Source organism: Gobius niger (assembly GCF_951799975.1).
Source record: "Gobius niger genome assembly, chromosome: 6".
Lineage (NCBI taxonomy): Eukaryota > Metazoa > Chordata > Actinopteri > Gobiiformes > Gobiidae > Gobius > Gobius niger.
The window spans coordinates 17,138,397-17,165,780 of NC_136857.1; the positions used below are offsets into that span (position 1 = coordinate 17,138,397).

General features: G+C 39.9%; 5 protein-coding genes across 7 annotated transcripts; 4 read left to right on the forward strand and 1 right to left on the reverse strand.

Moving 5' to 3' along the window:
- The first annotated feature begins 179 nt into the window (after positions 1 to 179).
- kctd6b (potassium channel tetramerization domain containing 6b) lies at positions 180 to 4,009 on the forward strand. 2 transcript variants are annotated; one of them, XM_079558961.1, is made up of 3 exons: positions 180 to 233; positions 856 to 939; positions 2,944 to 4,009. In XM_079558961.1, exons 2-3 carry the CDS (start codon positions 913 to 915, stop codon positions 3,628 to 3,630), a joined length of 714 nt encoding a protein of 237 aa, XP_079415087.1. In that variant the 5' UTR covers positions 180 to 233; positions 856 to 912; the 3' UTR covers positions 3,631 to 4,009. The 2 variants fall into 2 exon arrangements, with proteins under 2 accessions (XP_079415087.1, XP_079415086.1); XM_079558960.1 differs by having other exon boundaries at positions 202 to 330.
- Positions 4,010 to 4,744: 735 nt separating this feature from the next.
- uqcc5 (ubiquinol-cytochrome c reductase complex assembly factor 5) lies at positions 4,745 to 5,783 on the forward strand. The gene is made up of 2 exons (XM_079558743.1): positions 4,745 to 5,005; positions 5,599 to 5,783. The coding sequence occupies exons 1-2, from the start codon at positions 4,852 to 4,854 to the stop codon at positions 5,688 to 5,690; spliced, it is 246 nt and encodes an 81-aa protein (XP_079414869.1). The 5' UTR covers positions 4,745 to 4,851; the 3' UTR covers positions 5,691 to 5,783.
- A 748-nt stretch (positions 5,784 to 6,531) lies between these two features.
- On the forward strand, positions 6,532 to 10,342 carry LOC306963947 (14-3-3 protein beta/alpha-2). 2 transcript variants are annotated; one of them, XM_079557724.1, is made up of 6 exons: positions 6,532 to 6,690; positions 7,729 to 8,036; positions 8,118 to 8,241; positions 8,341 to 8,504; positions 8,583 to 8,678; positions 8,767 to 10,342. In XM_079557724.1, the coding sequence occupies exons 2-6, from the start codon at positions 7,737 to 7,739 to the stop codon at positions 8,821 to 8,823; spliced, it is 741 nt and encodes a 246-aa protein (XP_079413850.1). In that variant the 5' UTR covers positions 6,532 to 6,690; positions 7,729 to 7,736; the 3' UTR covers positions 8,824 to 10,342. The 2 variants fall into 2 exon arrangements, with proteins under 2 accessions (XP_079413850.1, XP_079413851.1); XM_079557725.1 differs by having other exon boundaries at positions 6,560 to 6,690; positions 7,734 to 8,036.
- A 1,227-nt stretch (positions 10,343 to 11,569) lies between these two features.
- LOC306964563 (embryonic polyadenylate-binding protein-like) lies at positions 11,570 to 17,921 on the forward strand (the record flags this gene model as incomplete). Its single annotated transcript, XM_079558628.1, has 15 exons — positions 11,570 to 11,762; positions 12,205 to 12,398; positions 13,292 to 13,407; positions 14,065 to 14,204; positions 14,271 to 14,365; positions 14,432 to 14,569; positions 14,642 to 14,737; positions 15,954 to 16,214; positions 16,328 to 16,415; positions 16,478 to 16,585; positions 16,652 to 16,767; positions 16,859 to 16,961; positions 17,497 to 17,627; positions 17,697 to 17,776; positions 17,846 to 17,921. The coding sequence occupies 14 exons, from the start codon at positions 11,570 to 11,572 to the stop codon at positions 17,757 to 17,759; spliced, it is 1,842 nt and encodes a 613-aa protein (XP_079414754.1). The 3' UTR covers positions 17,760 to 17,776; positions 17,846 to 17,921.
- A 1,068-nt stretch (positions 17,922 to 18,989) lies between these two features.
- On the reverse strand, positions 18,990 to 27,312 carry rbm39b (RNA binding motif protein 39b). Its single transcript, XM_079557791.1, has 15 exons — positions 27,105 to 27,312; positions 26,390 to 26,447; positions 25,095 to 25,144; positions 24,839 to 25,018; positions 24,685 to 24,741; positions 24,460 to 24,577; positions 24,236 to 24,388; positions 24,024 to 24,161; positions 23,885 to 23,950; positions 23,607 to 23,811; positions 22,366 to 22,449; positions 22,201 to 22,291; positions 21,711 to 21,816; positions 19,346 to 19,424; positions 18,990 to 19,276 (listed from the first exon to the last, which is right to left on the reverse strand). The coding sequence occupies exons 2-15, from the start codon at positions 26,438 to 26,440 to the stop codon at positions 19,176 to 19,178; spliced, it is 1,479 nt and encodes a 492-aa protein (XP_079413917.1). The 5' UTR covers positions 26,441 to 26,447; positions 27,105 to 27,312; the 3' UTR covers positions 18,990 to 19,175.
- Positions 27,313 to 27,384: the final 72 nt, after the last annotated feature.

The window sequence follows — 27,384 nt, forward strand, 5'->3', positions numbered from 1 at the left end:
ACTAGCAATACAATACTTTGAAGAAACCAGATAATAAAAACAATAACAATAATAATAATAATACCTATCACTTGTATTGCACTTTTCAAGCCTGTGCTACCAAGTTTTCTCAAAGATGTCTGCAGCACATTTTTAATGCATCCAGGAGCTGTCCTCGTGCAGCAGCAGTTCCTCCCCCATCTCCCAAATGTGCGCAGTTTCTTGCTGCTGCAGCGTTTCACCTCACTGCATCGGTCTGTATCCTGTAATTGTGTATGCAGAATTCACACTCTTCTGCTCAGTGAAACGAGCTTTACACTACATTGTACCTGTAGGAAGAAAACGGGACCGGTAAGATGATGCTAAGCTATAACTGCATCAATGATCGTTGCTATTTGGGGTCCCGATGGGAGAACAGAAAGTCTGAACGACTCACCTCAGTTAGCTAGCCGTGTGCTAGTTAGTTAGCATTTAGCTGGCTGAAAGCTAGGTTTTCCAGCCACTTATATCATACACATCAATGTTATACATATACGTACGACTCGTTTACAATTGCGCAAGTTACTTATTTTAAGAGGAAGGGTTTTACTGGGCTCTACTTTTTACCGTGCTTCCTCGGGCTGTGGTTGTTGGGTAGTAGCTGCAAAGTGTAAACTGTAAACGCGTTGCTTCTGCAGCTGTATGTAAACGCGTAGATATCGGTACATGATGTTTCACAGTACTTTTCACCATGCTTTGTTGTCTTCACTTTGATGAGCTAGTTCTTTCATTACAAAATGATGAATACAAATATGTCAGTAATCTAAAAACAAAAATGCTACCACTGATGATTTTGATGACAAGTAATATATTTCTGTTTGTCTTGTCACGTAGGAGGACGCAAACCAACGCTACATCAGATTTGGTTCTGACCAGGCAGCGACTGCTCTTCAAATGGAGAATGGAGATTGGGGTCATAAGGTAAGGACATTACGGAAGCCCTAAAAGGTCAGAGAATAAGACGTCTATAACGTACTACGGGACCACCGGACCTTGTAACTGCTGTTGTACAAAGTCAAAGATGCTGTCTGAAACTGCGAAATCTCTCATTCTGTTCCCTGCTGGTCAGAATGCCATGTGCGTGGGCAACCGTGCTGAAAGTATATCATTGTAACACCTTCCAGTATGATAGTATAATTTGCTTAGTTGTTCTGCTTCCAGGTCCAGCCATGCAATACCTGTGTGGTATGTGTGTCTATCCTGTGGAGATGCATGGCTGCAGGTGGATGTTTACAATAGTTTTTCACAGAAAGTGTAAGAGTGATTGCAGGATACTTTGTAGAGGCTCTTGAGACGCTTGGAAGCTGCCTGGTTGGTGTGTGCGGTCCGCGGAACAGAAAACCGTGTTCTTGCAGAGTTACTGCAGCATTTACGCGCAAACCAAATACTAAACAGTAGAACAGGGACGATACACTTTTGTCACAATTCGATACGTATTACGATACTCAAGGGCTGATGCGATATGTATTGCGATACAGTAAGCAATTATGGTAAGTAATATGTTTACCTTAAAGGGGCTAGACGCAAGTTCGCCATTTTATACTCACTACTGCCACCTCAGGTCAAGTCAAGTCAACTTAACTTAACTTAAAGGGGGGGTAGTATGCAAAATCGACTTTTTCAAGCTTTACATCATGTTATTATGTCGTTCCCTCATTAAAAACATGCCTGAAGTGTTGCCTTGGCACATTCACGTATTTTTGAGTAATCTGTAAAAACTCTGATGGCAGCCATTTTAGGGATAGGTTTGCCTGAGTCCTCCTAGGAACGCCCCCACCTCCTGGAGACGCCTCCGAGCTTTCGTCACCAGCCGAGTAACCAACCACTGCTCCTCAGCAGAACCCCCTCCCCACTGATGCCACAGCCAGTGTGTGGAGGGGGCGTGTCGGAAAGGGTCAGAGGTTCTTAAAGAGACAGAGGCCTGTTTCAAGACATTCGCTACAGCCATTTTGAGAGAGCAATTTTATACAAGGCAGTTGTTTTAATTTACTGCATTTACATTTGGTCATCATCGCAGTGTGCTATAGACTGGTGCTATGTGATTGAAAAAAGCATAATACCCCCTCTTTAACTTAACTTCGCCATTTTATACTCACTACTGCCACCTCAGGTCATACGTGTAACTGCACCTTCTATATTAAGCTCGTGCATGACGGCAATTCGGACCCGAAGTAACAGCTTTTTGAGTGACAGTGCAGGATTTGGTCTGGGCTCATTCAACACATTAGGACATGGTTGAAACATGTAGGGGGAGGAAAATACATATTTTTAACAAGTCCCATTAAATTTAGTCCAAAGTTTATAAACCAAAGGCCATTTGACATTTATTGAATTGCCATGTAACTGTCACTGGAAAACAAACACACTCTCGTTCATCCTGGCCAGGGATGTACATGTTTTTAGCAGTAGGGGAAACCGGAGTACCCAGAGGAAACCTACACAGACACGAGGAGAACATGCAAACTCCACACAGAAAGGCCCCGTCCAGGTGGGAATCCAACCCGGGACCTTCTAGCTGTGAAGTGCAAGCGCTAATTGTGCCGACCCTACTAAACAGATAGCTTTTCTGGCAAACAAAACTACATCGTTGGCTTGGTACAGCAAATTGATAGATGATGGGGCATATTTGATCCAGGCCCCGGATGAGCAGAAGAAAATGGATGGATGGGTGGAGCTTGTCAGACTATAAAGAAGCATTTAACCACATATCAGCAAATACCAATAAAACAACGCTACTCTCATCCCCAGAGCTCAGAGTATCAGACTTTTAACTACACAGACAAGGCAATGGTTTTCATTTTAAACTGTAGTCAAACAGCTGACATAACGTTATTTAAACACCATGCATTTCAAGATGATAGTAAGCTATACCACGTTAGTGTAAATTTATAGGGCTTTAACTGACACTTTTTTGTTTTCTTCCAGATGACGTCTCCTGTCACTTTAAATGTAGGAGGCCACATTTACACCACCAGTTTATCTACTCTGCAGCGCTACCCAGACTCGATGCTGGGAGCGATGTTTCGTGGAGACTTTCCCACAACCCGGGACTCCCATGGAAACTACTTCATAGACCGTGATGGGACACTTTTTCGGTACATCCTAAACTTCTTGCGGACCTCAGAACTTACTCTTCCTGTTGACTTCACAGAGACAGACCTTTTGAGGAAAGAGGCAGACTTCTTTCAAATTGAACCTTTAATCCAGTGCCTTAATGATCCCAAACCGTTATATCCTCCTGATATTTTTGAGCAGGTAGTGGAGCTGTCAAGCACAAGAAAACTGTCAAAATACTCAAATCCTGTTGCTGTTATTATTACACAACTTACAATAACCACAAAAGTCCATGCCCTGCTCGAAGGTATATCTAACAATTTCACAAAATGGAACAAACACATGATGGACACAAGGGATTGCCAGGTATCTTTCACATTTGGACCATGCGACTATCATCAGGAGGTGTCCCTACGAGTTCACCTCATGGACTACATAATGAAGCAGGGTTTTACAATTCGAAACACTCGAGTACATCATATGAGTGAACGGGCAAATGAGAACACCGTGGAGCATCACTGGACTTTTTGTCGACCAGCACACAAAGTAGAAGATTAAATACCATTTCTTTCTTTTTTTTATTTCTCAAACATTTATAGATCATGAGGAAGAAGATTCTTGTACATAAAGCGTATTGTTCTGTTCATTTGGGATAGGGGTGGGCAATATGATATATAAACCTGAATTACAAATGTATCTGGTCACAATCATAATTTGGAAAGGGCATTGCTCATAAGGTCTTCATTGACACACAACCTCTATTTTTCCCCCCTTTTTTCTTCTGCTGGTCATCAGCATTGGACATGCTTTGAGTGGGCGACAGGTAGCAGTTAAATGTTAACTCAACTCTTAGAAGAAGTATATATTTAGTTGCCCCTTAAAGGCGGTATGAATCTACTAAAGTATATGAGTATAATATAAATCGAAATTATGACCTAGACTCCGCCATATTGCCTACCCCTAATTTAGAACTTCAAGTTATGTTATAACTAATCACAGCACAACAAAAGACCTGAGACTTTTTTTTTTTAATCCCTGTTGTAATGACTCAATGATGCTGCTATACAAAAAAAACCTGCATATTACATTTATACATTACCTGCAACAAAATATAAATCCAATTTAATGCACACATGTATTGGAGGCGTTTTTTATTTTATTTTTCCATTTATAAAAAAAGAGGTTGTGCTTGGGTAGTCTCACCCATATTAAATAGTAGGCAAATACATTTTGATACAAACGTTTGTAGTAGTTATTTAATTATTTTTAGCAGCTTTTTGGCAGTACAGTATTTTGTGTAACGTAGGATGTGTGTAGAGCCTAGTTATTATGTCTGTTTGAATGTATTGTGTCTGTATTCAGTGTTATATCAACTGCTCTTATCAGTGATGTGTTGTCATCTCTGTCAAATAAACTCATTTGTATTTCTCATTAATACTTTTTCTGTGCCCTCCAACTAAAACACTCATAACATTCTACTTTGTAATGTAAAATATATGTGTGTTCTTGTTAGTTTTAGCATGTACAAGAGCACAACCATAGATATGCTACATACTGGCAATTTAACCGGAAGTTACGACTTTGAAGGTGTGTTTGCTTTTCTCCCCAGCATCGTCTGAAGCTTCCGCGTCCACTGCATGTTGTGTTACCGCCCCTTCAGCCTGCGCCAGAGGAAGAAAACGAGCCACTCTCCTGGCTGCCATTATGTATGGACGTTGAAGGGTACGGTACAAGCATACAAGTTTAGCTTTTCGTTTTTACAAATCCAAATAATAGAAAATGCTTCGCAGAAGTAAAAACATTAAACAATTGTTTGATCTTGTACCCGGTAAACGTCGTTTTGGCACATACCGGTTTCTTCCTATATTTTTCTGCATTGGTGGTGTTATGGAATGGATTATGATCAATGTGAGGATCGGACATGAGACTTTCTGTAAGTGAACTAGTAACAATTACAAAATGTTTGACCAACTTATGTTATTTGATAGTTGGCTGTTCAAAAACAATTTGATGTCATCATCATTAAGTATTTAAGGCAAATTGGTCGTCAATATATGTCTGGCTTTTAGGCTAAAAATGAATGTGCGTTGCACACATGTATCATATCGAGCCCATGGGACGCAGTGCATCGAGTAGGAGAGTAGACCCTGAGACCCTGCAGTACATGAGTAGTAGACCAGAGTCAGCTGACAGTGGTGCCCTTGTCTTAAAAACAAGCAAAATACATAATGTCTTTATGGGAAATACTGCTGCTTTCCCGGTCTAATTTTCTCATTTGCAGATTTTGTTTATTGCCATTGTAAGGTTTCAACAAATTTATGAATACTAATATCACTGGCTATATTTTTATATGTGAAGGAGCATCATGTATTTTAGAAGCTATTGTGAATATGCACATAACTTTCTCTTTTCATATTTAGATGAACTTATAAAAGAATGTGTATCTCTCAAAATATATATATTTTTACCATACTTTTTCCTGCTATTACATGATATGTTTTACATTTGCTCTTACTTTTCTTCCAGATGATGTTTACAGAAGAAAACAGTCAGAGCGAGCATACCAGAGGAGAATTACGGAAGGTTTACCTGCTACAGGAGAGTCGGAGGAGAGATAATTATGGGATCATGCATCTGCAGCCATAAATGCAATACATCTGAGGAGAACTGAGAAGTGACCATTGTATATATAGCCTACATAAAAAGACTCTGAGCGAGTGGGCCATTTATAAACAATTAAGCTCTTGGAGTCTATTCTACTGGGTGAATTTGAAATGGGAGACCAAACTTCAGCTGGTCTAATAAAAACAACAAGATAAAACAGCAGAGTTTTGTTTTCAATTCAGCATGCAGACACACATTGCAGAGTCTGGGAACGTATTCTTATGTGAAATAATAAAGATGGACTCAGCAGACTGTCAGCAAGTGTTTACAGAATATTCAAACTGATAACCTGAATAGTGATAATACATCAACATTGTACCACGTTTGTACTACATTAAATTGTGTCTTCAAATAAACAGAATACTGTATACATTATATTAATTATACATGTAAAATTATCAAGATATTTTGACATTTGATTTTTGTTTTCTACCTTTAAGTGACTTTAAGACTGAAAAAGAAAACACATTAAATTCTCTAAGAGTAGCATTACAGAGTTTGTACGCCACATGATAAAAATAAACCATCCTTAGTGGCTATTACATTAGCATAGGAAGGGAAAATTATAAGGGGCAATATGCCTGTCTGGACCTTATTCTATAGCTGTCTGTGCAGTTTGGTTCATATCACTAAAGTACATAGAATAGAATGTAGCTGCTTATATCATAAAACTACAGGTCATCACAGAATATTAATCTCTGTAAAAAACTAAAAATATATACTAGAACAGGTCTATCCAAGAAACGTAAGTCAGATATGTTTAGATTTGGCGTTGGTGTAATATCGGGTGAATAAATGAGCAGTGCTGCATTACGTAAGGCAGATGTGTGGTTTACAATAAGGGAAATCGAAGCGCTGGAGTAGCGGAAGTGGTACTGCCCTGAACGATACGCTGATCGAGACGGAGACTGAATCGCCCGGAGAGACAAAAACAGAATTAAAATCATCCATACTGTAAGTGCCGTTATCTGGATGTGACTTATGTAATTGTGTAGTCGCCGATATTACTCGTCTTGTGCTACAGAAAATCTGTGTATTGGTAAACGTTGAACGCTGAATCCCTCGGTGTAACGGAGCGGAGCGCACACAGGGCCGCGGTACGGGACTAGCTGGTTTAGCAGCGGAGCTAGTGGCGCTCAGATTCCATGACACTTTGTTCTGACAGGCGCTCTAGTCGAAGCAGGCCGTCTGTTCTGCACACAAAAACTCACTAATAGTACAATGCAGCCTCTTGACGCAAACAATGGACACATTCCTCACACCGAATAATGGTTTTATTCTAATCAAATTAGCCTACAGTCATGTTTTTATAAATGTCGGCCATTATCTGTTCTCGGCCCTGCTAACCAGCGTTACCGTTATCCAGCGGATATGTAGACGGCAGGAGCTAAATCTTACAGCTCCTCTCAAATTCATGAACGACGATAGATTCACATTAAACTACATTATCAGTTTATGTTGTCAATATTTCATTGACGCTACGCACCCCTGAAAACCCTGAAGGTGGTCGATCGACCTCGCTATCGGCAGTATTTGAGACGGGCTGCGAGCTATATTGAAGGGTGGGCATTAAACCTAGCTTACCACTGAGGAATTCACACTTATTATGAGTATCAACCCAACAAAGAGCGAGTAACACTATCCAAACTCAAACAGTGCAAGTACTGAGCTCAAATGTGTCAATGATTGTATTTTATTTCAACCTGATCGTGCCACCATTTACATAGTGACCTGAAAATGGATTGAAGGCACACTAGCGGCTAACAGTAGCACACTGTATGTATGGATGACCCAGTTGCTTGGGGCCCAGCTCTACAGCAAATTTATATTTCCGTATCTCGTCCAATTAACATTATTCATCTAATCTAAATCAGGTTAACGCTTGTTATATATTTTCAGTAATGTGCATGGAATGTGTTAAGTCTTCACCGTAACCCGTTTTACTGATGTGGGTGTGATTAATAGTAACGCTTTATTTTTTCTGTCGACTAGTTCAGAAGATGGACAAAAACGACCTGGTACAAAAGGCCAAGCTCGCTGAGCAGGCTGAACGCTACGATGACATGGCTGCGGCTATGAAGTCGGTGACTGAGCAGAGTGCGCCCTCGGAGCTTTCCAACGAGGAGCGCAACCTGCTCTCTGTTGCCTACAAGAATGTGGTTGGGGCTCGCCGCTCCTCCTGGCGCGTCATCTCCAGCATCGAGCAGAAGACCGAGGGCAATGATAAAAAGCAGCAAATGGCCAAGGAATACCGGGAGAAGATTGAACAGGAACTTAAGGAGATCTGCAATGATGTGCTTGTATGTCACATAGTCTTTAAATTTGTATGTTTGCATGTATGCGTGTCAAGAGACAAAACGTTGATTATTATTGTTTTTTAGAACCTACTGGACAAATTCCTTATTAAAAACGCAAGTGCTGCTGAGAGCAAGGTGTTCTACCTGAAAATGAAAGGTGACTATTATAGATACCTGTCTGAGGTTGCATCTGGTGAAGACAAGAAGGGTAAGTAAAAAAAAACATACATTTATTTAACCACTGAAGATTTATTCTGGTTTTGTTGTTGTTTTCCATATTCAATGTAATTGTATTGCGTTTTTGTAGAAACCGTTGGGAATTCTCAAGACGCATACCAGCAAGCCTTTGACATCAGCAAGGGAGAGATGCAGCCAACACACCCCATCAGGCTTGGCCTGGCCCTCAACTTCTCTGTCTTCTTTTATGAAATCCTCAACAGCCCAGAAAAGGCCTGCAATCTGGCTAAGACGGTAAATCCTGAACTGTGTTAACATATGATGCTTCATTCCAACTTAAACTGTATATTTATTGTTGTTGTTGTTGTTTAGGCATTTGATGAAGCCATTGCTGAGCTTGACACTTTGAATGAGGATTCCTACAAAGACAGCACCCTGATCATGCAACTACTAAGGGATAACCTTACTGTAAGTGCTCTGAACTTCTTTTGTCACAAAAAAAAGAACACAAATGTTTCATGTTATTTGATTGTTGTTTTTGTTTTGTTTGTTGCAGCTGTGGACATCAGAAAATCAGGCTGATGAGCAGGAAACAGGAGATGGGGAAAACTAAAGGAAATTGCACTGTTAATCCACCTACACTCTTATCTTAAACACAGACAGCTTATATACATCCCCCTCCACTCCATCAGCCCCTCCCACTTCTGTATGACAAGCAGCCTGAATTGCTCCTGATCAACTAGTTTTACCCCTCTCAACTTTATTGTGAGGTGACAGGGTAATTTAATTCTTTTATGTTTCAGTTATTAGCAGACTCCGTCACTTTGTGGAAATATGTTGTATTGAGTAGTGAGTCCATGTTGCTGATGATGTTTTTATTTTGGCTTTGTATGTATGTATGTATGCGGGTTTGTGCAGCGAGAGCGCATGTGAGAGTGAGTCCAAGGTTATGAGAATGACCTCTTGGGGTTGTTGTGAATTTGAATCGTTCTTTCAAATGTTCCTTTTATCCCCGCTTTAATTTCTTGTGCATCTTTGATTCCTTTTTTATTTTATTTTTTTTGGGGGGTGGGGTTATTTGTGATTCCTCATGCTTCTTAGAGTTTTCATTGTGTTCGGTAATTGAGCTGGCAGTTAATTTTCAAGACAACACTGTGAGGGAAGATGTTGAATTTCAAAAAGAGAAAAACATTTGTATGGAAAAAACAAACAAACTGTAAAATCCTGTATTCAGCTAACTTCAATTCTGCTGTGGGCTCATACAGAAAGGAGGCAGGCTGTATTGTGACACTGACAACTTGGTGTAATCCTCCTTGATCATGTTCACACAATTTTCACTGTTTTAAATTTTTAAGGGACCCCCAAATTAATATTCTTGTTTTACATTCCACTTTCTTTGAAGTAGGCAAAGCTCATTTCAACTATTTTATTATATTAAGTATGGATTGTCTCTTGTAGTTTTACTCGGGTGCTGCTTGAACTCAAGTACAAATGTATGTGCATAAATGTGGTTCTCTCAGTATTTTTGCAAGTTTGACTATCATCTGTCTGTACAACAAAGTAATATTATTATTGATGTGATTTGAATTAGTCTTACCACACACTGTACCAACACTGCTTGCAAAATATTCCTCTTAAAAGGGGTTATTCTTTCTAATAATTGTTATTTTGCCTGTGATGTCTTTATCATTGCAGCCTCATGGTTTCAAATTAGCGCCAGCAAATTTTTCTCATTCTAAAATAAAGATAGATATGAAAAATCTTGCCTTAACTACATTTACTATGATGAATAGTGTGAATAGGCAAACTTAAAAATCAGGGTTACCTGAAGAGGCAATTTGGACATTATTTGGGAAAAGGCTCAGTGTCACAATACCTTATCACCACTACATTCCACGTATTGTAGTTGAAGACACCATTCCACATTTTAGCTGACAGTCAGTTTATTATGACAATGTTCCAACGAATTGAATTAATCTTATGTTTTAAGGAATAAATCCATGTAAGTTTGTTATTATGCTTGATGAAAATGCAGTTAGTGAATGTGGGACAAAGCCTGTCTGTATATCAGGTATCTACTTGCTTTGTTTTTACTGACAAGTCTTATGGCTAAAAAAAAAAAAAAAAGATAATTTGCTTCTGTAACAGTCTATTATTACCCAGTGCTCACAAGTGGTTTGTGAAACTTTAGAATAGCTCTAAAAAGCAATGATGAAATGGAGACAAAACAATGGTTGGTGTAATTCTAGCTTTGTGTTTATGTATCTTAAATCCATTCTAGTTTCACTATACATGTAAGAAATAGGAAAAGTGTCAAAGACCGTTCAGTGAAATAAAGTTTCGTTTAAGATAATGGGAAAAGTATGTCTTTCTTTCATAAGATGTAGCTAATGACACAGCAACATCAGAGGTTAACAGTTTATGAGGTCTACTGCATACAGTATAGGCCTATATAATGCAAGTGACAAAGGATTGAAATAAAGTTTAGGGTAAGATAATAAGCATAAAATAGAAAATAGCATATGTCTTTTTTAAACATAAGATGTGGCAAATACTATAGAAGGGGAGGAAAAAGCAAATGTAATTATTATCACTGATTTACTAATAAAAATGTCCTTTTGAAGAGCGGCAACAGAGGGACGTGGACTATATTTTCGCGCGGACTGGTACGGTTCATTTTGACCTTCACTTTGTGACGTCCATTCATGCGTCCATTAGCAAAAGTGCGGCAGGTGTTGTACGGCTCTAATTGACTGAAAATATCCTTCCGCCAATTGAGGAAGGAGCGTTGACATTAAAAAAAAAGAAGTGATCTCCCTTTCAACCTTTACCGCTTGAAACACTTAAATTGATCATTTATTTGTGTAAGTAATTTCAGTTTTACCTGTCTCATACATTGTGCACACCTCAAATGTTAAAATATCGGGTTAGGTAGGTGTACTTGTCTTAACGTTAGCGTCTCTGCCGCTCATAGCATGTTGCTAACTAGCGTTAATCATCAACCACACCCTTTCTCCCGTTGCTAAAATACTTCGGTACATTAGAAAAGATCAAATTGCAGTATGTCGATGTCTATATAAATCCACATGTATTCACCCAGAGTTATAAGAAATTGTTTGATATTGTTGATTTGTTAGAAAAAAAAGGAAAAAAACACACACACACACACACACACACACACACACACACACATTGCCCTAGTCCGTACAAAGTAAAACAGCCAAAGTCACTGAAAAAGCTGTAAAATGTACTTTGAAAATTCTGGATTAGGATTTAGTTTTAGATGTTTTAGATTTTATCTGTCGACCAATGCAATTCTTAATTTTTATTACTACTATAAAGGTGTGGAATCAAACAGGATGAACAGTGGTGGACTGGCCTACCCACTGGCCTCCCTGTATGTGGGAGACCTGCACCCAGACGTCACCGAAGCCATGTTGTATCAGAAGTTCTCTCCTGCTGGACCCATCACCTCCATCAGGGTCTGTAGGGACATCATCACTCGCCGATCACTTGGCTACGCCTACATCAACTTCCAACAGCCAGCAGATGGTAAAAACAAACACAGGCTAAAATAATCATAACTCCAAAATGTGGCACATAAAAAAAAGTTTGATTAATCATAGCGGCTTACACTTGTATTGCGCTTTACAAGCCCATGTTTCTCAAAGTGTCACACTGTAGTCATCATTCATTCACTCCACACTCTGTAGTATTGTAGCCAAAGGCGGCCCTGGGGTAGACCGACAGAGGCGAGGCTGCAAATCTGCGCCATCACCACATACCAAACACACTCTCCTTCATACTGGTCTGTTTATGCTTATAATGATAGGGGACACTGGAGTAGTATAATGAAAATTAAGGAAGGGATTGTATCATTTTCCTGTTCATCTTTTTGGGAGATATTGGTGAGCAGCGGATGTCATTTATGGAGAATTCTATGTTTTATTTATTTATTTATTTTTCTGACTTCATTTGCATTTTGTTGTTTTAGCTGAATGTGCTCTGGACACAATGAACTATGACGTCCTGAAGGGTCGACCAATCCGAATAATGTGGTCCCAGCGTGATCCAGGACTGAGGAAGTCTGGAGTCGGAAACATTTTCATAAAAAATATGGATGAATCCATTGACAACAAAGCTCTGTACGACACCTTCTCCGCGTTTGGAAATATTTTGTCCTGTAAGGCAAGTAATTATGTGAATATTACGGAATCCTTTACTTATCACTGTAGGAGTCGGATAACCCTTCAATTGGTTATTATAACAATATATAAAATTGAGCGTCCAAGTTTTTGTTATTATACAGTTTTTTTTAATAACCCATACATTTTTCATGCAAATTGAAATATCCCCAGGTGGCGTATTTTGGCGGGTTTAAATTCATTTCATTTCATTTTGACTTTTACCACATAGTAAACAGTCGCTTGGAAAATAAACTCCCAATGTTGGCCCTTCGCTCTAAAAAGTGCCAAAGACTTCTATTCTAATCACTGTTTTTCAACCTGCTTTTAAAGTTATTAAAAAAATAATGTTAGTAAAAACATAGACCACGGCATTAGTCCATTTTAACACTCTTGTGATTTTATGTACCAGTATGGATCGATGGAAAAGGGCAGCCAGTATTGCAATCAATCAATTCTAAACTTGCTTTTACAGAATTTAAAATCATCCTGTAGAATGCCAACCCGACGAAAAAGAGATAATTTAGTGGTTAGTAGGTTATGAAAAACATATTTTGCTGGTAAGTAATAAATGCCATGTCCTCTGCATAAGTGCATAACTTATTTGGACCCTGAGAGTTGAAATGATGTCAAGAAATTATGAAATACAAAATTACGAATTCAGTAATTCAGTTTACGCACACTTTAGTGTGAAGGGCCCACAACGTAACTTTTTTAAAGAGGGGGTGATTAAACTGATTTCGTCCTCACACTTCCTGTTGGAAAAGATTCACTCATGTTTACCATAATTAAATCTGTGAATTATTTTAGCTGTGGTCATTGTAGTTCTAGTTGTTTGTCTACTTTGGAGTTTTAATTGCTTTTCCTTTGACTTTTTTGTATTTTGTTCTTTTGTAGGTTGTATGTGATGAGAAAGGATCCAAAGGCTATGGGTTTGTCCATTTTGAAACACAGGAAGCTGCGAACAGAGCTATAGAAACTATGAATGGGATGCTGCTAAATGATCGAAAAGTGTAAGTCCTCGATTAGTTTTTTTACTGGTTGTCCAAAGTCTAGGTATTTCAGTTCAGTCATCGCCACAATATTGTATTGTGATTTCTATGGTGATTGCTGTAGGTGACTTCTCGTCTTTTTTGCACAGTAAAGGGACTTTCAGTCTGGGATCTGGCATTTTCATCTCAAAGACCCCATTTGTGGCAGGCTCTTGTCAGGTTCCCAGGGTTAGGTCAGAAAATGCAGGAGCCATGGATAGGTTTGTTCTTTTTCTGTTTGAGTTGAGACTTATGAGCGAAGAATGTGGCATGCGCCTGTTTTGCTTCTCTACGACCAGCGACAGCTTGTAGTTTAGACTTTTCCAGATTGAAGACATGTCCAGGTCAGAAACAGAAAAAAGCACGTTGGCAAATAACACATTGTGTTTATGTGACCATAATCTTGATAATAGAGTTAAAAGAAGAAAGAAAACATAACGCAATCTTTGCTCCCTGGCTGTGACTGGTTTGGTGAGAATGCATCAGAGGAAATCTAACCTCCATGAAGCAATACAGATTGACTTTCAAAGCCGTATGGCTAGCCATGCTTTTATTTCATGTGTTTGTCTTTTCTGTATGGTCTTTATTTGCACATTACATTACCCATGTGATATTTTCAACGCTCGTTTTGATCTGCAGTTTTGTTGGCCATTTTAAGTCCCGCAAGGAAAGAGAAATGGAGTGTGGCACAAAAACTGTGAAGTTCACTAATGTTTATGTGAAAAACTTTGGTGACAACTTTACTGATGAGAAACTGATGGAGACTTTTTCAGTATTTGGTGAGTTTTCTTCCCATTTGATGTCAAATTACATTATTTTGTATTAGGAAGTTTATTTGTTGATAGGGAAGACCCTGAGTGTGCGTGTGATGAGGGATGAGAAGGGTGCGTCACGTGGTTTTGGATTTGTGAACTATGCCAATTACGAGGACGCTCTTAAGGTAAGTGTGAAATGATTTAAACTTTCCTACAGGTGCTGGCATTCATTTTGTTCTTGTGATGCCCAGGCTGTTGATGAGATGAATGGAAAGGAAATGAATGGTAGAGTTGTTTATGTAGGTCGCGCTCAGAAGAGACTGGAGCGGCAGGGAGAACTTAAACGAAAATTTGACCAGATCAAGCATGATCGTATTCAGCGCTACCAGGTGCGACTTACAGCCCCACTGCACAATGTATTATGTACTGTGTAAATACTCACCATGTCCGTTTCTTGTAAGGGCGTGAATCTTTATGTGAAGAATCTGGATGACACTATTGATGATGAAAGACTCAGGAAGGAGTTTGCGCCTTATGGCACCATCACCAGTGCAAAAGTGTGTAACTGACAAAAGGCTGAGTGTTCAGAAACCATTATAGATATTTGATCACAGGCGATGTACAGGGGAGGAAAAAGTGAGTACATTGTGTGGAATTTCTTACATTTCTGCCTAAATTGGTCACTAAATGTGGTCTGATCTTTATTAGAATCACAAGAATGTGTAAATGGTGTCTGCTTGGACTAATACCACCCAAACATTTACATTTTGTCATGTTTCTTTTGGCCATAACATGTAAACATTCACAGGAGAGGGAGGAATAAGTAAGTAAACCCCCTGAATCTCACTGAACTACAACAGTTCTGTAAAGAGGAATGGTCCAAGATTCATCCTCTAATCTGCAACTACAGAAAAGCAGTTGGACCATTCCTCTTTACAAAACAGCTGCAGTTCAGTGAGATTCAGGCGGTGTACTCCTGTGAATGTTTACATGTTATGGCCAATAGAAATATAAAATGTAAATGTTTGGGTGGTATTAGTTCAAGCAAACAGTTCTAATTCTATTCTAATAATTCTTGTGATTTTAATAAAGATCAGACCACATTTCTTGACAAATTAAGGCAGAAATGTAAGAAATTCCACGCAGTGTACTCACTTTTTCCTCCCACTGTACAACCTACGCCTTCACAGTCCCTGTTTATCTGATCCAAAGCTGGAGATTAATTTTCACCCACTTAGATATTTCCATGATTTCCAATGGAATACACTACATGCAAATCTGCATGCAAGTCCATAGATTCCACGTTTAACCGTTCATGTCCTGCATAATTGGCCTATTTGATGTCTACTCGTTACATCGGGTAGGCAAGTTTGTGTCATTGAGGGCCGATTTTCTTCATTTCCAAAACGCCAAGGGCCGAAACTCACAATTGTAGCCCAAAGTAAAGCACTTTTTTTTCTACAAATTTAAGATTTGCACATAAGATATGACCTAATGCAGTGTTTTGCTGGGAAATGTTCACATTTTAGAGTCCTTTTCAAGTATTTGGTCTCTGATTTATGAATAAATGTTTCTTCAAAATTCTCTTGGGGGGGCCAAAGGTTTTATGCTGGAGGGCCGAATTTGGCCCCCGGGTCTGACGTTGCCTACCCATGCCATACATCTTTATGTACTTCTGGAACCGGCATAGCATGTTTCTATTTTTTTAGTTGTCTTTGTAGATTTGAAAAGTTTGTTTCTTTATCATAATGACCCATGTTTAAATTGTTGCAGGTTATGACAGATGGGTCCCAGAGCAAAGGTTTTGGGTTTGTGTGTTTCTCATCACCAGAGGAAGCAACAAAAGCTGTGACGGAAATGAACGGGAGAATCATTGCCACAAAACCTCTGTATGTAGCTCTAGCTCAGCGTAGAGAGGAACGAAAAGCCATCCTGACGAATAAATACATGCAGAGGATTGCATCTATGAGGTCCATGCCGAGCCCCTTGATAGACTCTTACCAGCAGGCCGGATACTACATGACTGTACCACAGGTGGGGAACCATGCTGTGTAAAATACTAGGATAGAGAATAAAAAAAATGTGCCATTATCTGCACAAGTAGCACATTTAGACATATTTTCATTCTTTCCATTTCCGTCTTGTAGCCACCGCCTCGATCCTTCTACAACCACACTGCTGTGAATAACATCAGACCTTTGCCTCGCTGGGCTGGGCAACCGCCTAAACCACAGGGTGAGTTCTGTCATGTAAATATTTGAAGTAAAATTCGAATCCAAATTTTATTGTATTTATAGGGCACTATTCACCTCAGTTTAATGCTGGTCCACGTCGTGGTTCTATTGCTACAGTTAAACAAGCCTCCACCCAAGTGCCACACGTTATTTCTGGGACACAGAAAACAAGTATGTGCCTCATGTTTTCCCCCCTTTAATTAGCCTATCATCTTGTTAAATATTTGTGATCTCTAGACAATATTGGGACCCAGACTGTGGGAGTGCGAGACTTGGGTGTTGGCAGGAATAACCAATATAAGTATTCTTCTGGAGTGAGAAACCCACAAGTGGTACCCGTGACGCGCCTACAGGTAATAAATGACTTCAGTTTGATCTGAAGTAAATTTGAATATACAATCACAACTTCTGCAAAATATTAATGTTGGCTTTGCCCTGCTGTAGGGGAAGCCTATGATGAAGCCAGGGGTTCATGCGTGTGTTCAGGAGCCTCTAGATGCCACAATGTTGGCGTCTGCTCCTCTAATGGATCAAAAACAGCTTCTAGGTATAATAATACTTATAATGGCTTACACTTGTATCGTGCTTTTCAAGCCTGTGTTACTAAGTTTCTCAAAGTGCCACACTATAGTCATTAATTCACACCATACTCGGTGGTGATCAGCTACTATTGTACCCCACCTTTGGGGTAGACTGACGGAGGGGAGGCTGATAATCTGTGCCACCGCACACCAGAGAATACCTACTTAGGCACGGGGAGAACAAACTCCACACAGAGCCCCCATCCGTCTGGGGATCAAACTCTGGATCTTCTATGAGGCGCAAGTGCTAACCGCTGTGCCACAATAACAATAAACCAGTTCACTATAGAAGAGTTCTATTGAAAACAGAAAAGTGCCATTGGAAAAAAAATCTGTATGCTCTAGATTTTCTTCTTGTAACAGTTTTTTTTGTTTGTTTTACCGTTACACATTGACATGAATCCAAAATGTTTTGAAACAATTTCAAAAGAGAGATCAGGTTTAGCTATAACTCGGCTCCACATGACTTGGCAGTGAGTGAAATAAATGTGGAATGCTTAGGTGAGCGACTGTACCCAATGATCGTCGCTCTTCATCCAAGCCTGGCAGGAAAAATCACTGGCATGCTACTGGAAATTGACAACTCTGAACTGTTACACATGCTCGAGTCTCCGGAGTTGCTTCATGCAAAGGTAATGATTATCATCCACAGTGGGACTTTGTTCTTTGCCATGATCAGTAATTTGTTTGACTTCATTTAGGTGGATGAGGCAATTGCTGTTCTTAAGGCTCACCAAGCTAAAGAACTATCTCCTAAGAAGTAGATGCTACACTTCGAAAAGTAAATCGTTTTGAAAAAGCATGTCTCAAAACTTAACTGCATGATAATTTAGATGTTTTTTTTCTACAGACATACAGCCATTACAAGTGAACAAGGGGAACAAAAACAAAGTAAAGAAAGAAAAAAAACATGTTACTTGTGGGTCTGAATTAGAAATGTTATTTGTTTTGTTGTTCCACAAACTTTTGTTAGAATAAAGTTTAAAAAGCAAGAATCTGTTGCATGTGCCATGTCTTTGAGTAAACCTTGTAGAACCCATGTAACAAAACCCATTTATAACGCAATGTCTAGTTTCAAGGTGCATTATGGGACTTTTATGCAGGGGAAAAACACCTTGATATTTGTGCTTCATGGACCTTTTGGCTGTATGGGTGGTTAACATGTGTGGCTTTAACGATTATTTTGGTAATCGATTTAATCTGAACATTTTTACTATTAATCGTTGGGTTGTGAAAGCAGATGAGAAAGTTTCTTGTTTGATATCTCAAAACTTAGAGAATTCACAAGCAGGAATAATCGAGCACAAAAATCTAATTAGAAAGTTTGTTTTATCCACGTAAGAAAAAGCATGCATTTTTACACAAGTCTTATTCTCAATGACTATACCAGAAAGGATAAATCTATTATGGAAATAGTGTAAGTAATTAATCGATCAGTCGTCGATTAATCTTTTAGTTTCACCCCCATGGCTCCTTCACGTTGGCCTCAAAACAATCCAGGATCACTTATGTTGGTTTTATGGTGAGGTCAGTCAGCAGTGAAACCATACCAGAAACTAATAATTCCTGGAGCATCATGGAGACCAATTTGACGGAAAGTAACCACCCATACAACTGATCACCAAGGCTACATATAAAGTTTTTCCCCACATAACATCTATAATGCGCCTTTAAGCAACCCCCAAATGAGGCAAACCCGTCTATTTGACGCCATCTAGTGGTTAAAAAATATATACCTTTGAATCATTGGGCTCAGCAGGAACGTGACAGCAATACCTGACGTCATCCAGCCTCACCCCGCCCCCCGCATGTCCCCAGCTCCACAGGAAACTCCTCCCTAGGTGCATATTTCAAGTATTGAATGTGGGCGGAGTAAAGCTCTAGTAGGGCGGTTAGTTTGACAAAGCCCCACAAAACACTAAAACCCATGATCCGGTTGATAATCAAGGAAGCGTTTGCAAAAGAGACAAAATAATTTAAAGCAAATTTATTTTTGGCATTTATGGCCTCACTTTTTACAAACTGCATCTAAACGAAACAGGTCAAATTGAAGAAAAAAAAAAGACAAATCACAAAATGCAAAGCTGAATAAAAACCGAGGCATAGTTTTAACACACTAATGACTGCTCTCTCAAACAGAGGTATGTACATTTTAATAGCGGATCTCTTCTCTCTTCTCTTTATCGACGGGAGGGCATCAGGAGGACCGTTGAAGTCACCGAATCAGGAAAAAGATTGTGGTAGGTAGGAAGAGGGACGTATGCAGCAGTGATCATTTTACCTAGAATGAAAGTATAAAATTATTTACTCAAAATAAAAACTGGTCGTTGATCAAAAGCTTGGTACAAACCTGCAAACCAGCGTCCGTGAAGTGCATTTACAGTCGCCATTGCAGCAGGAATTGAAGGGCATTTGACATATACATTACCCTGAAAAACAAAAATGTATAACATGAACTGATTGAGCCAATGTCTTGCCACATACATGTTAGTTGGCCTAACATTATCAGTCTTCACCAGTAAAGTAAGTGTTGCTCTAAACATGGAGGTTTGTTGTGTTGTCATGTAGTTGCTCACTGTTATAGCCCTCGCTCATTTCCCTCGCTATTCGTGCTACTTAAAGGGGGGGTATTATGCAAAATCGACTTTTTCAAGCTTTACATCATGTTATTATGTCAATCCCTCATTAAAAACATGCCATGTGTTGCCATGGCACATTCACGTATTTTTGAGTAATCTGTAAAAACTCTGATGGCAGCCATTTTAGGGATAGGTTTGCCTGAGTCCTCCTAGGAACGCCCCCACCTCCTGGAGACGCCTCCGACCTGTCGTCACCAGCCGAGTAACCAACCACTGCTCCTCAGCAGAACCCCCTCCCCACTGATGCCACAGACAGCATGTGGAGGGGGCGTGTCGGAAAGAGTCAGAGGTTATTAAAGAGACAGAGGCCTATTTCAAGACATTCACTACAGCCATTTTGAGAGAGCAATTTTATACAAGGCAGTTATTCTAATTTACTGCATTTACAGACCAACAGAAGGTTTCGTCATCATTGTAGTGTGATAGACTGGTGCTATGTGATTGAAAAAAGCATAATACCCCCTCTTTAACATAAAACCTGAGGCTGCACAGGCCAATAGCTTTACCAAAAAGGTACCTTCAGCGGTGAGCACTGACGGTCTCGCCTGACTGGTTCGACATGGCACTTACAAGCGAGAAATTAATGTAATAAAACAGTGAAATTGCTCCACATCTTTGCAGTATGGACATTGCATATGCCAACATACGATATTGATATTAATCAGGGCTCTAGACTGCGTCCAAAATGCTCCCATATGCGACTATTTTTAGAGAATGTGCGAGTAAAAAAAAAAAAGTGGTAGCACCTGTGCGAGCAAAAAAAAGAAAGTCTGATAGGCTTTATGAGGAGTGCTACAAACAACGTTATAAAGCATCTCCAGAGCACTTCTCTGAGAACACACACACTGCACAAACACGCACACACCCAAGCTTCTACTATTCTTCAAGAAGTCAGCTGGTAGTTTAGGCTAAACGTTTTGTCCGGGCAAGTGCCCCGCTCTCCCTGTTTGTATTTCACCTGTCCCTCGGACAGACAGTAACAGAAAACACGTGTCCCAAAATGAATTAACCTTCTATTACTATCTGCCAATACGCACTTTCCGACAGTTTATTCCCCAAGGAAGTATCTATTTTCACTTTTGTGTTCGGCTTTTGGGGCGGTACCACTGCAGCCGAGCGGCGAGCTCACGAGCGCAGGTCAGAGAGAACCACGCGCACCAGAGAAGCGAGAGCGACTGGAGAGGAGGAGACAGGAGCAGAAGGAGCTTAGCGGTTTATGTTCCTACCTGAGCTCGCTCTGATCTCCTCCTTGTTTTAGAGCGCAAACGTAAAGCTAACAGAAAGCTAACGCAAAGCTAACATCTGCTGTTATGGCCCGCCCTCTCCCTCAGCAGATTCAGCTCCTGTATTTCATTTTCATTTACTTTTGGCTAAAACGGGTACTTTTTAACTGTGATTAATACGTCTTAATTGGCAGTAATACATAATTTTTTTAGTGAATATCCTGCAAGTGACAGTGATATTGCAGCTTTGGAAAGAAAGAGAAACAATTGTCAAGGAAGATGAATAAGAATGGATTGAAAACACAAAATAAAAGCAGAACAATGCAAAAAAATTATATAAAATCACTTATTAATATGAAAAACTCAATTTTAAAAAGTTTTAACATTATTTTAATCATTACTAAGATCAATTATTAGTGATTTTGAAAATGTTTATAACTGTCCTGGTTTTAATTTATTAAAATGGTGAATTTTGATATTGTGTCCCGAGCCTGTGCGACCAACATATTGTCTGTGCGACCAAATGAAAAAGTTGATAGCACCACCGCTACTAAAATAAAAATTAGTCTGGAGCCCTATAAGCAATATCTTGTGTAGCCCTATACAACTCAATCGCTACCAGTCAAGTCCTTTCAAAGTTACTGTGTGCTTATTTTTTATTATCGTTGTTATATAGTGGCGTCTTGTCTTTTCGCCTATTCAGCCGTTTATTTTCTTCAATAGGCATTTTTTGGCTGGTGCGTCTTATACTCTGGATCAACTTATAGTCCGGAAAATACAATAATACTTTTTTGCACAGTTAATTGAATTATAAGGTGATGCCGTTAGCCACCAGGTTTGCCTTAAGACTTACTTGTGGAGAGTTTCTGTCCACGTAAATGTGAACAACACCGCCATGTTTGTTGCACTCCTCAATGACATCATCTTGAATCTCATTCGCCCAATTTGGATCCTTTTCACTGCAAGAAATTCAGCATTACTTCACAGCTGATTGTTACATTGAGCAATGAAGCTCAACAGCCCCCCATTTCTGGCTTCCAGACGTACATTTTGTAGGAATAATTGGTGTGGGAATTTCAAAATAATAAAATCCAGAGTTCATAACGCATGTGATGGCGGCTAATGATCCAAGATCAAACTTTAATTCATCAAGTTTCCAATAAATCTTGAAAATTATATTCTATTTTCTATTCTCTTTCTCTGGCAACTACCCTACCCCCACCCATCCCCAAACATGCCCTTTTTCTTTTTGGGGAATCCGACAAATGAATGGGAAATATATTTCCGGAACCCAGAGGTGATCGGGACTGTTGAGCTCACACATGTTTTAAATGTGTTCGTACGCTTGTGGGTTGAAAAGGTTTGACAGCTGAAGACAATGTGTGGCGATGGGCTGAGATGGCAGGTTCAAAGCTTGAGCCGGAGGTGGAACGCCTAAAAATACAAATGTATCAATTACAATGTTATGTGTACAAGTTGAAGTTAAAGCCAGAAAATGTGGCTCCTACCGGCAGTAGACATGTTCCCAAACTGCACAGACCCCGTCATCTGTAGAGCTTGCTGAGCTGCAGGTGGGATCTTTAGACCAGTTCCTGTTGAGCAGTTTTGAAGGAAAAAGTTAGTGTTCAACCTTGTTTGGTTTACCAGACTACACACTTTTTCTATTTCATACAAAGATGACCAGTCTGTGACCTGGCATCACTTTTGCAAGCTCCTATGAACATGATTGATTAATCTGGACAAGGCATAGTTTGTTCAAAAACAAACATGCCGGCTAACGATGCAGTTTACAGGAAGTAGGGCTGAACGATTAATTGCATTTGCAATTTTAGCGTGATATTACAGAGACTCGCAATTTGGTCCCAAGTCGGCGATGGCCGTGGCCCATAGAAGTGAATGTAGCAACGCGAGACGGCGGCGACGTGCGATGCACCGTCTGCTTTTGCTACTTTAATAAGTCAGTTGTAAATATTTAATGAGCAATAACATTGTCTCAGTTAAAATCGCAATGTTGATTGAAAGAAATCGCAATATTGATTTTTGGCAAAATCGTTCAGCCCCAACAAGAAGGACAAAAGCCACCTCTATTTCCTGAGGAGGCTGAGGCCCTTAACATCTGCTGTTTAAGATGTTCCACAAGTCTGTGGTGGCCAGTGCCATCACGTACATGTTTATCTGCTGGGGCAGCTGTGGGTGACGGACATCAACAGACTCAATAAAATCAGGAACGTCTGTCATTACAGGGAAGAGCTGAAGGTGGAGTCAGAGAGGAGGATGCTCTCCAGAATCACCTTGCTGTATTCCCTTCCACTTAGTTCACAATGTGCTGGTCAGATACAATGGACTTTTACTGCCACACTGTTGCACTTGGAGTCACAGAAAGTTATTCCATTTAACTACTAGAGTCTGTGCTCAACTGCATTTACGACATCCTACCTCACTGTAAATACTTAGTGCATAGTGTATCTGAGAGATGTTTATTATATGTTGCTTGCACGTGTAGGACTGTATAATCTTAACGTATCTTTAGTTTAGCAAGTCATGGGAGCTTAGACATGTAACATACATGTTTAAAATGAAATGCAACCATCTCATTCCAACTTACAAACTTTACTAACAAACTTTTTGTTGTCCTTTCGGAGTAAATGATTTGCTGTGAGCCAGGTCCAGGACGCTTATGAACAGAAAGTAAAAGTGTGTGACTGGTGTGTGAACAGTTTGTATTAAATTTATAGATAAAAAGACAAACCTTCCGCAAGTCGAGCCATGAGCTGCAATCGTCCTGTGGTGCCGAGGTCAATACCAGTTCTTTCAAGTTCATCGTTGTCCAGAAATGAGCTGGCCATTGAATAGTCTGAGCGCTCCGTTACATGTCCCACCTTCATCGGACGTCCGGCAAGCTCAAAACCATTTAACTGCTCCAGGGCCTTTTTGGCGCACTCTGCATCTGCAAACTATTTACCACAAAGGTTTACAAATATTAGTCAATAATTTAAAAAAAGAAAAATCAAGAAATCTCTGACTTACAGAAATGAATCCATATCCTTTTGATCTTCCCGTCTCACTGTCCATCAATAGCTGTATTGATTCAATCTGCGGGAGATCAGTTTCATGCGTTTAATAGCAGCACATACAAGACACAAACTCTGTAAAAGCCTTGACTGACCCTCCCAAAAGGCTCAAAGATCCCCCGGAGCATCTCCTCAGTGATGTTGAAGTGCAACGATCCCACATATAGCCGCATCGGACCCATGCTGCCCCTCTGCAGGTTACAAGCAGCTGCTGCGGCTCTGTTTTTCTCCGCCTGAGTAGCACATAATCATACAATCATGAAGTTCCTTATGTGTGACATATGACCTTAAAACATCCCACACGTACCTGTGATGCCTGCACAATAATGGGGACTCCCAACAGTCTTTGTCCAGTAAGTCCAATGGCGAGTGGCACAGAAGATGTTTCTACAAACTCTATGTAGGCAATGCCCTTCGACCTCCTTGAATTTCTGTCAGAGATTATTCTTACATCCCTGACCTACAAACAAAAACAATTCATTAAAATAAGTTGATTTCAAAACATGGTAAAAACTTGCATCACCAACGCACTTTGCCAACAGCTGAAAAGAAGTCTTCCAGATCTCGAGCCCGGATTCTCGCAGCCAGCTGCATGCAGAAGACGGTGCGCGCATCCCTCTCTGCTGGGGTTAGATTATCAAGAGGTTGCCTGTAATAGTTTAAGGATAGTGTTAAGGATAGTGTTCATCTTAAGTTTACATTTATTTTTGATGCCCATAAGCAGCACATTGTGTCTGACAAAATTACTGCCATCACCTTATTGGACTCTTTTCCCTTTTGATGACGGGACTGCGGCTTTTTGAGGGTTTGCGTCTGAAATTGAACCAGACCAGAACAAATTAGGTTCATTTTTGTTTGATCACTGGAAGTGTTATATATGCATCTATATACAAAGTACCGACTGACTTACATCGGGCTTTTGCGTCCTTTATATCTTCCGGACCTCTCCCTGCTCTTTGAGCGGCTGCGATGACGCTCCTTACTGCGGCTGCGTTTGCGATCTCGGCTCCGACTCTTCTTCTTTTTCCGTTCCCGACTCCGGCTCCGTCTCTTACGAGAGGCCGGACTGCGGCTGCGACTCCGCTTTTTCCTGATTTTTAACAGGTACAATTACTTTTACCACAGTAAAAAAGGGGACGCTTAAATGATTCTTCAATTCAACTTACTTCTTACTATGGTCTTCATGTCCGTTTGTATGAGAGGACTTGTACTCATCCTAAGGTCGATAGAAGAACATCAGGTGACGTAGGTGAAACATTGCATGACGTGATGGTAAAGGGGGTGGGGTGGGACAAGAGAAAATGCAAAATATATTCAATTAATAATAATACTAAACAACTATTGTTATGCCTGGACATTGTCCATCCACATCCCCATAGCTCCCAATCCCTAATCCTCAGTTTCTTTTACAGGGGTTCAGTAGTTAATGGTCAAAGGGAAAGGTGAAGTCCAACATTAGCTGAGTAGACACAGTGGAGAATATTGGTCATCTTCACTCTCACTATAGGATCGTACCAATGCATCTAAAAGTGCCTAATCACAAGGCCACGCGGCCCACAGCCTCTAAAAGAGATCCTGTGTGGTTGGAGTCAGTCCAGAGATCTTCACCCACTTTCGTTCTTGGACTGTATGACCTCGATGCCACCTCTGTCACACATCTTGCCCTGAAGCAAACAGGGATTCACACTTCTTAGTAATAGTGACGCCCAAGAAAAATAAATAAATAAAAAAGAATGAATCCAATAATTTATCCATGAATTACTAATGTGTATCTTTTTATGCCAAACGTTATTTCAATAGTTGAGCTAGATATAGCATTTTGTATATACTCTATTGGTTATAGCATGCAAAGCAAAAATGAATATATATATATAAAAAAACAAAGATGCTGAATTACAGCACATCTTATATGGCAAAGAAGCAGTATTCATGTTTACATTAAGAAATTAATCCAAAATAAACTGCCTCAATTCCTGGTCTACAAGGTGTTCTTTTGTAGCTTTTAATCATTGTATATAATAAGTACTCTAACGGTTAGGCTGTTTAGCTTTCTAACTTATTTAATAAACACTGATGTAAATTTGAATACTGCTTCTTTTGCTGGACATGGGCCTATAAACCATTGGTATTCACCTATTAAAACCGTTCAGGGACTGCATGTTCTAGATCTGTTTTGTCCTAAGATGAACCACAGTACATCGGTATAGGCACAATAACTACCTTCCTTTTTTTCACAGTTCACAGTGGTATCAAAGATGAATTCATGGGAGTAGAGGTGAGATATCATTAGGGAAGTCTATAAAGAGAGATAGATGTTGATTTATTTATAAGTCTGTATTACCATTGAATAAAACTCAATCAAACCACACAACAAACAAGTTAACTTTGTCACAACAGCATTAACATAATTAAAATGACAGAAAATTTCTCAAACAGGCCCTGACTGTGTTCAGAAACCCACCTTTCTGTAGGGAGCTTCCAGCATGGCCTCCACATCAAAATCATCAGCCATTTTTATCCTAAAAGGCAGAAAAGACACATTTCAGATCAGGTAGATAAATAGGCACTTGGCGCTCACTGTTGGCGGAACATGTTTTAAAATATCAAAGTTATTTTGGTGAGAAATTTACTATATCGAAACCATAACCCAGCATGTTATTGCAACACTGTTGCTATACAATAGTATCTAGCCCTTGATCATGTACCTCTGAGATGTCTCTTAGTGATAAAAGATCACTCGTAATACGAAACACTGTAGTGGTAAATGGTTGATTAAGTTGCCAACAAAGTTAATCAATGATTTAAAAGTATTCTTTGTAGTGTAACTATGAGTGTGACAGGGGATGACAAAATAAAATACAATACCCTGCGCAAAATCCTAAACTGTGTGATATAGGAAGTTGGCCATGTTGTCTACTCTGTTGCTAGCCTGCGTTAGCATCCTACGTATCAAAATAGATTATTTCGCCAATGCACCGACGCTGTACGTATTTAAACGTAGTAACAATACGTGCATGTGTGCGCGTTAAAGGGAGATAACTTGGGCCTCATACGTAGTAGGGTGATTGAAATAGTAAAAATACAAACAAACAAAAAACAGACTGGATTCGCAAGATGGCCTGCTAGCAATCCTTCCGCCTCGGCAATATTTTGCGATACGCGAACAGTGGTCTTACCTTCGGATAGGGCGACGCTTGTACGAGTAAAATTCAGGCGGAACGGACTCTGCCGGAGAGATAAGGACGGTCACGTTTAGTTGCAAAGCAGAAGAACCTATAGATAAGTGAAAAATGGTCCGGTTTATGGAATCCTTTGTAGTGTAGCATGTGGCTCTGCCCGTGATGGACGTCGCTTGGTAGAATGTAGTCTTTCTTCTTCGGCGTCGTCTTCTTCCAGACTGCGGCAGTGCAGGCGTTTGACTGTACACATGCGCCACCTACTGGATCATCCACTTGC

Excerpts from the sequence above, each read along its gene's own strand:
- kctd6b (XM_079558961.1), top strand. The coding sequence starts at position 913 with ATGGAGAATGGAGATTGGGGTCATAAG. Across the intron at positions 940-2,943 it reads ATGGAGATTGGGGTCATAAG|ATGACGTCTCCTGTCACTTT; the intron begins GTAAGGACATTA and ends GTTTTCTTCCAG.
- uqcc5 (XM_079558743.1), top strand. The coding sequence starts at position 4,852 with ATGCTTCGCAGAAGTAAAAACATTAAACAATTGTTTGATCTTGTACCC. Across the intron at positions 5,006-5,598 it reads GATCGGACATGAGACTTTCT|ATGATGTTTACAGAAGAAAA; the intron begins GTAAGTGAACTA and ends CTTTTCTTCCAG.
- LOC306963947 (XM_079557724.1), top strand. The coding sequence starts at position 7,737 with ATGGACAAAAACGACCTGGTACAAAAGGCCAAGCTCGCTGAGCAGGCT. Across the intron at positions 8,037-8,117 it reads AGATCTGCAATGATGTGCTT|AACCTACTGGACAAATTCCT; the intron begins GTATGTCACATA and ends ATTGTTTTTTAG. Across the intron at positions 8,242-8,340 it reads ATCTGGTGAAGACAAGAAGG|AAACCGTTGGGAATTCTCAA; the intron begins GTAAGTAAAAAA and ends GCGTTTTTGTAG.
- rbm39b (XM_079557791.1), bottom strand. The coding sequence starts at position 26,440 with ATGGCTGATGATTTTGATGTGGAGGCCATGCTGGAAGCTCCCTACAGA. Across the intron at positions 25,019-25,094 it reads CATGAAGACCATAGTAAGAA|GAAAAAGCGGAGTCGCAGCC; the intron begins GTAAGTTGAATT and ends GTTAAAAATCAG. Across the intron at positions 19,425-21,710 it reads TGGACAGAAACTCTCCACAA|GGTAATGTATATGTCAAATG; the intron begins GTAAGTCTTAAG and ends TTTGTTTTTCAG.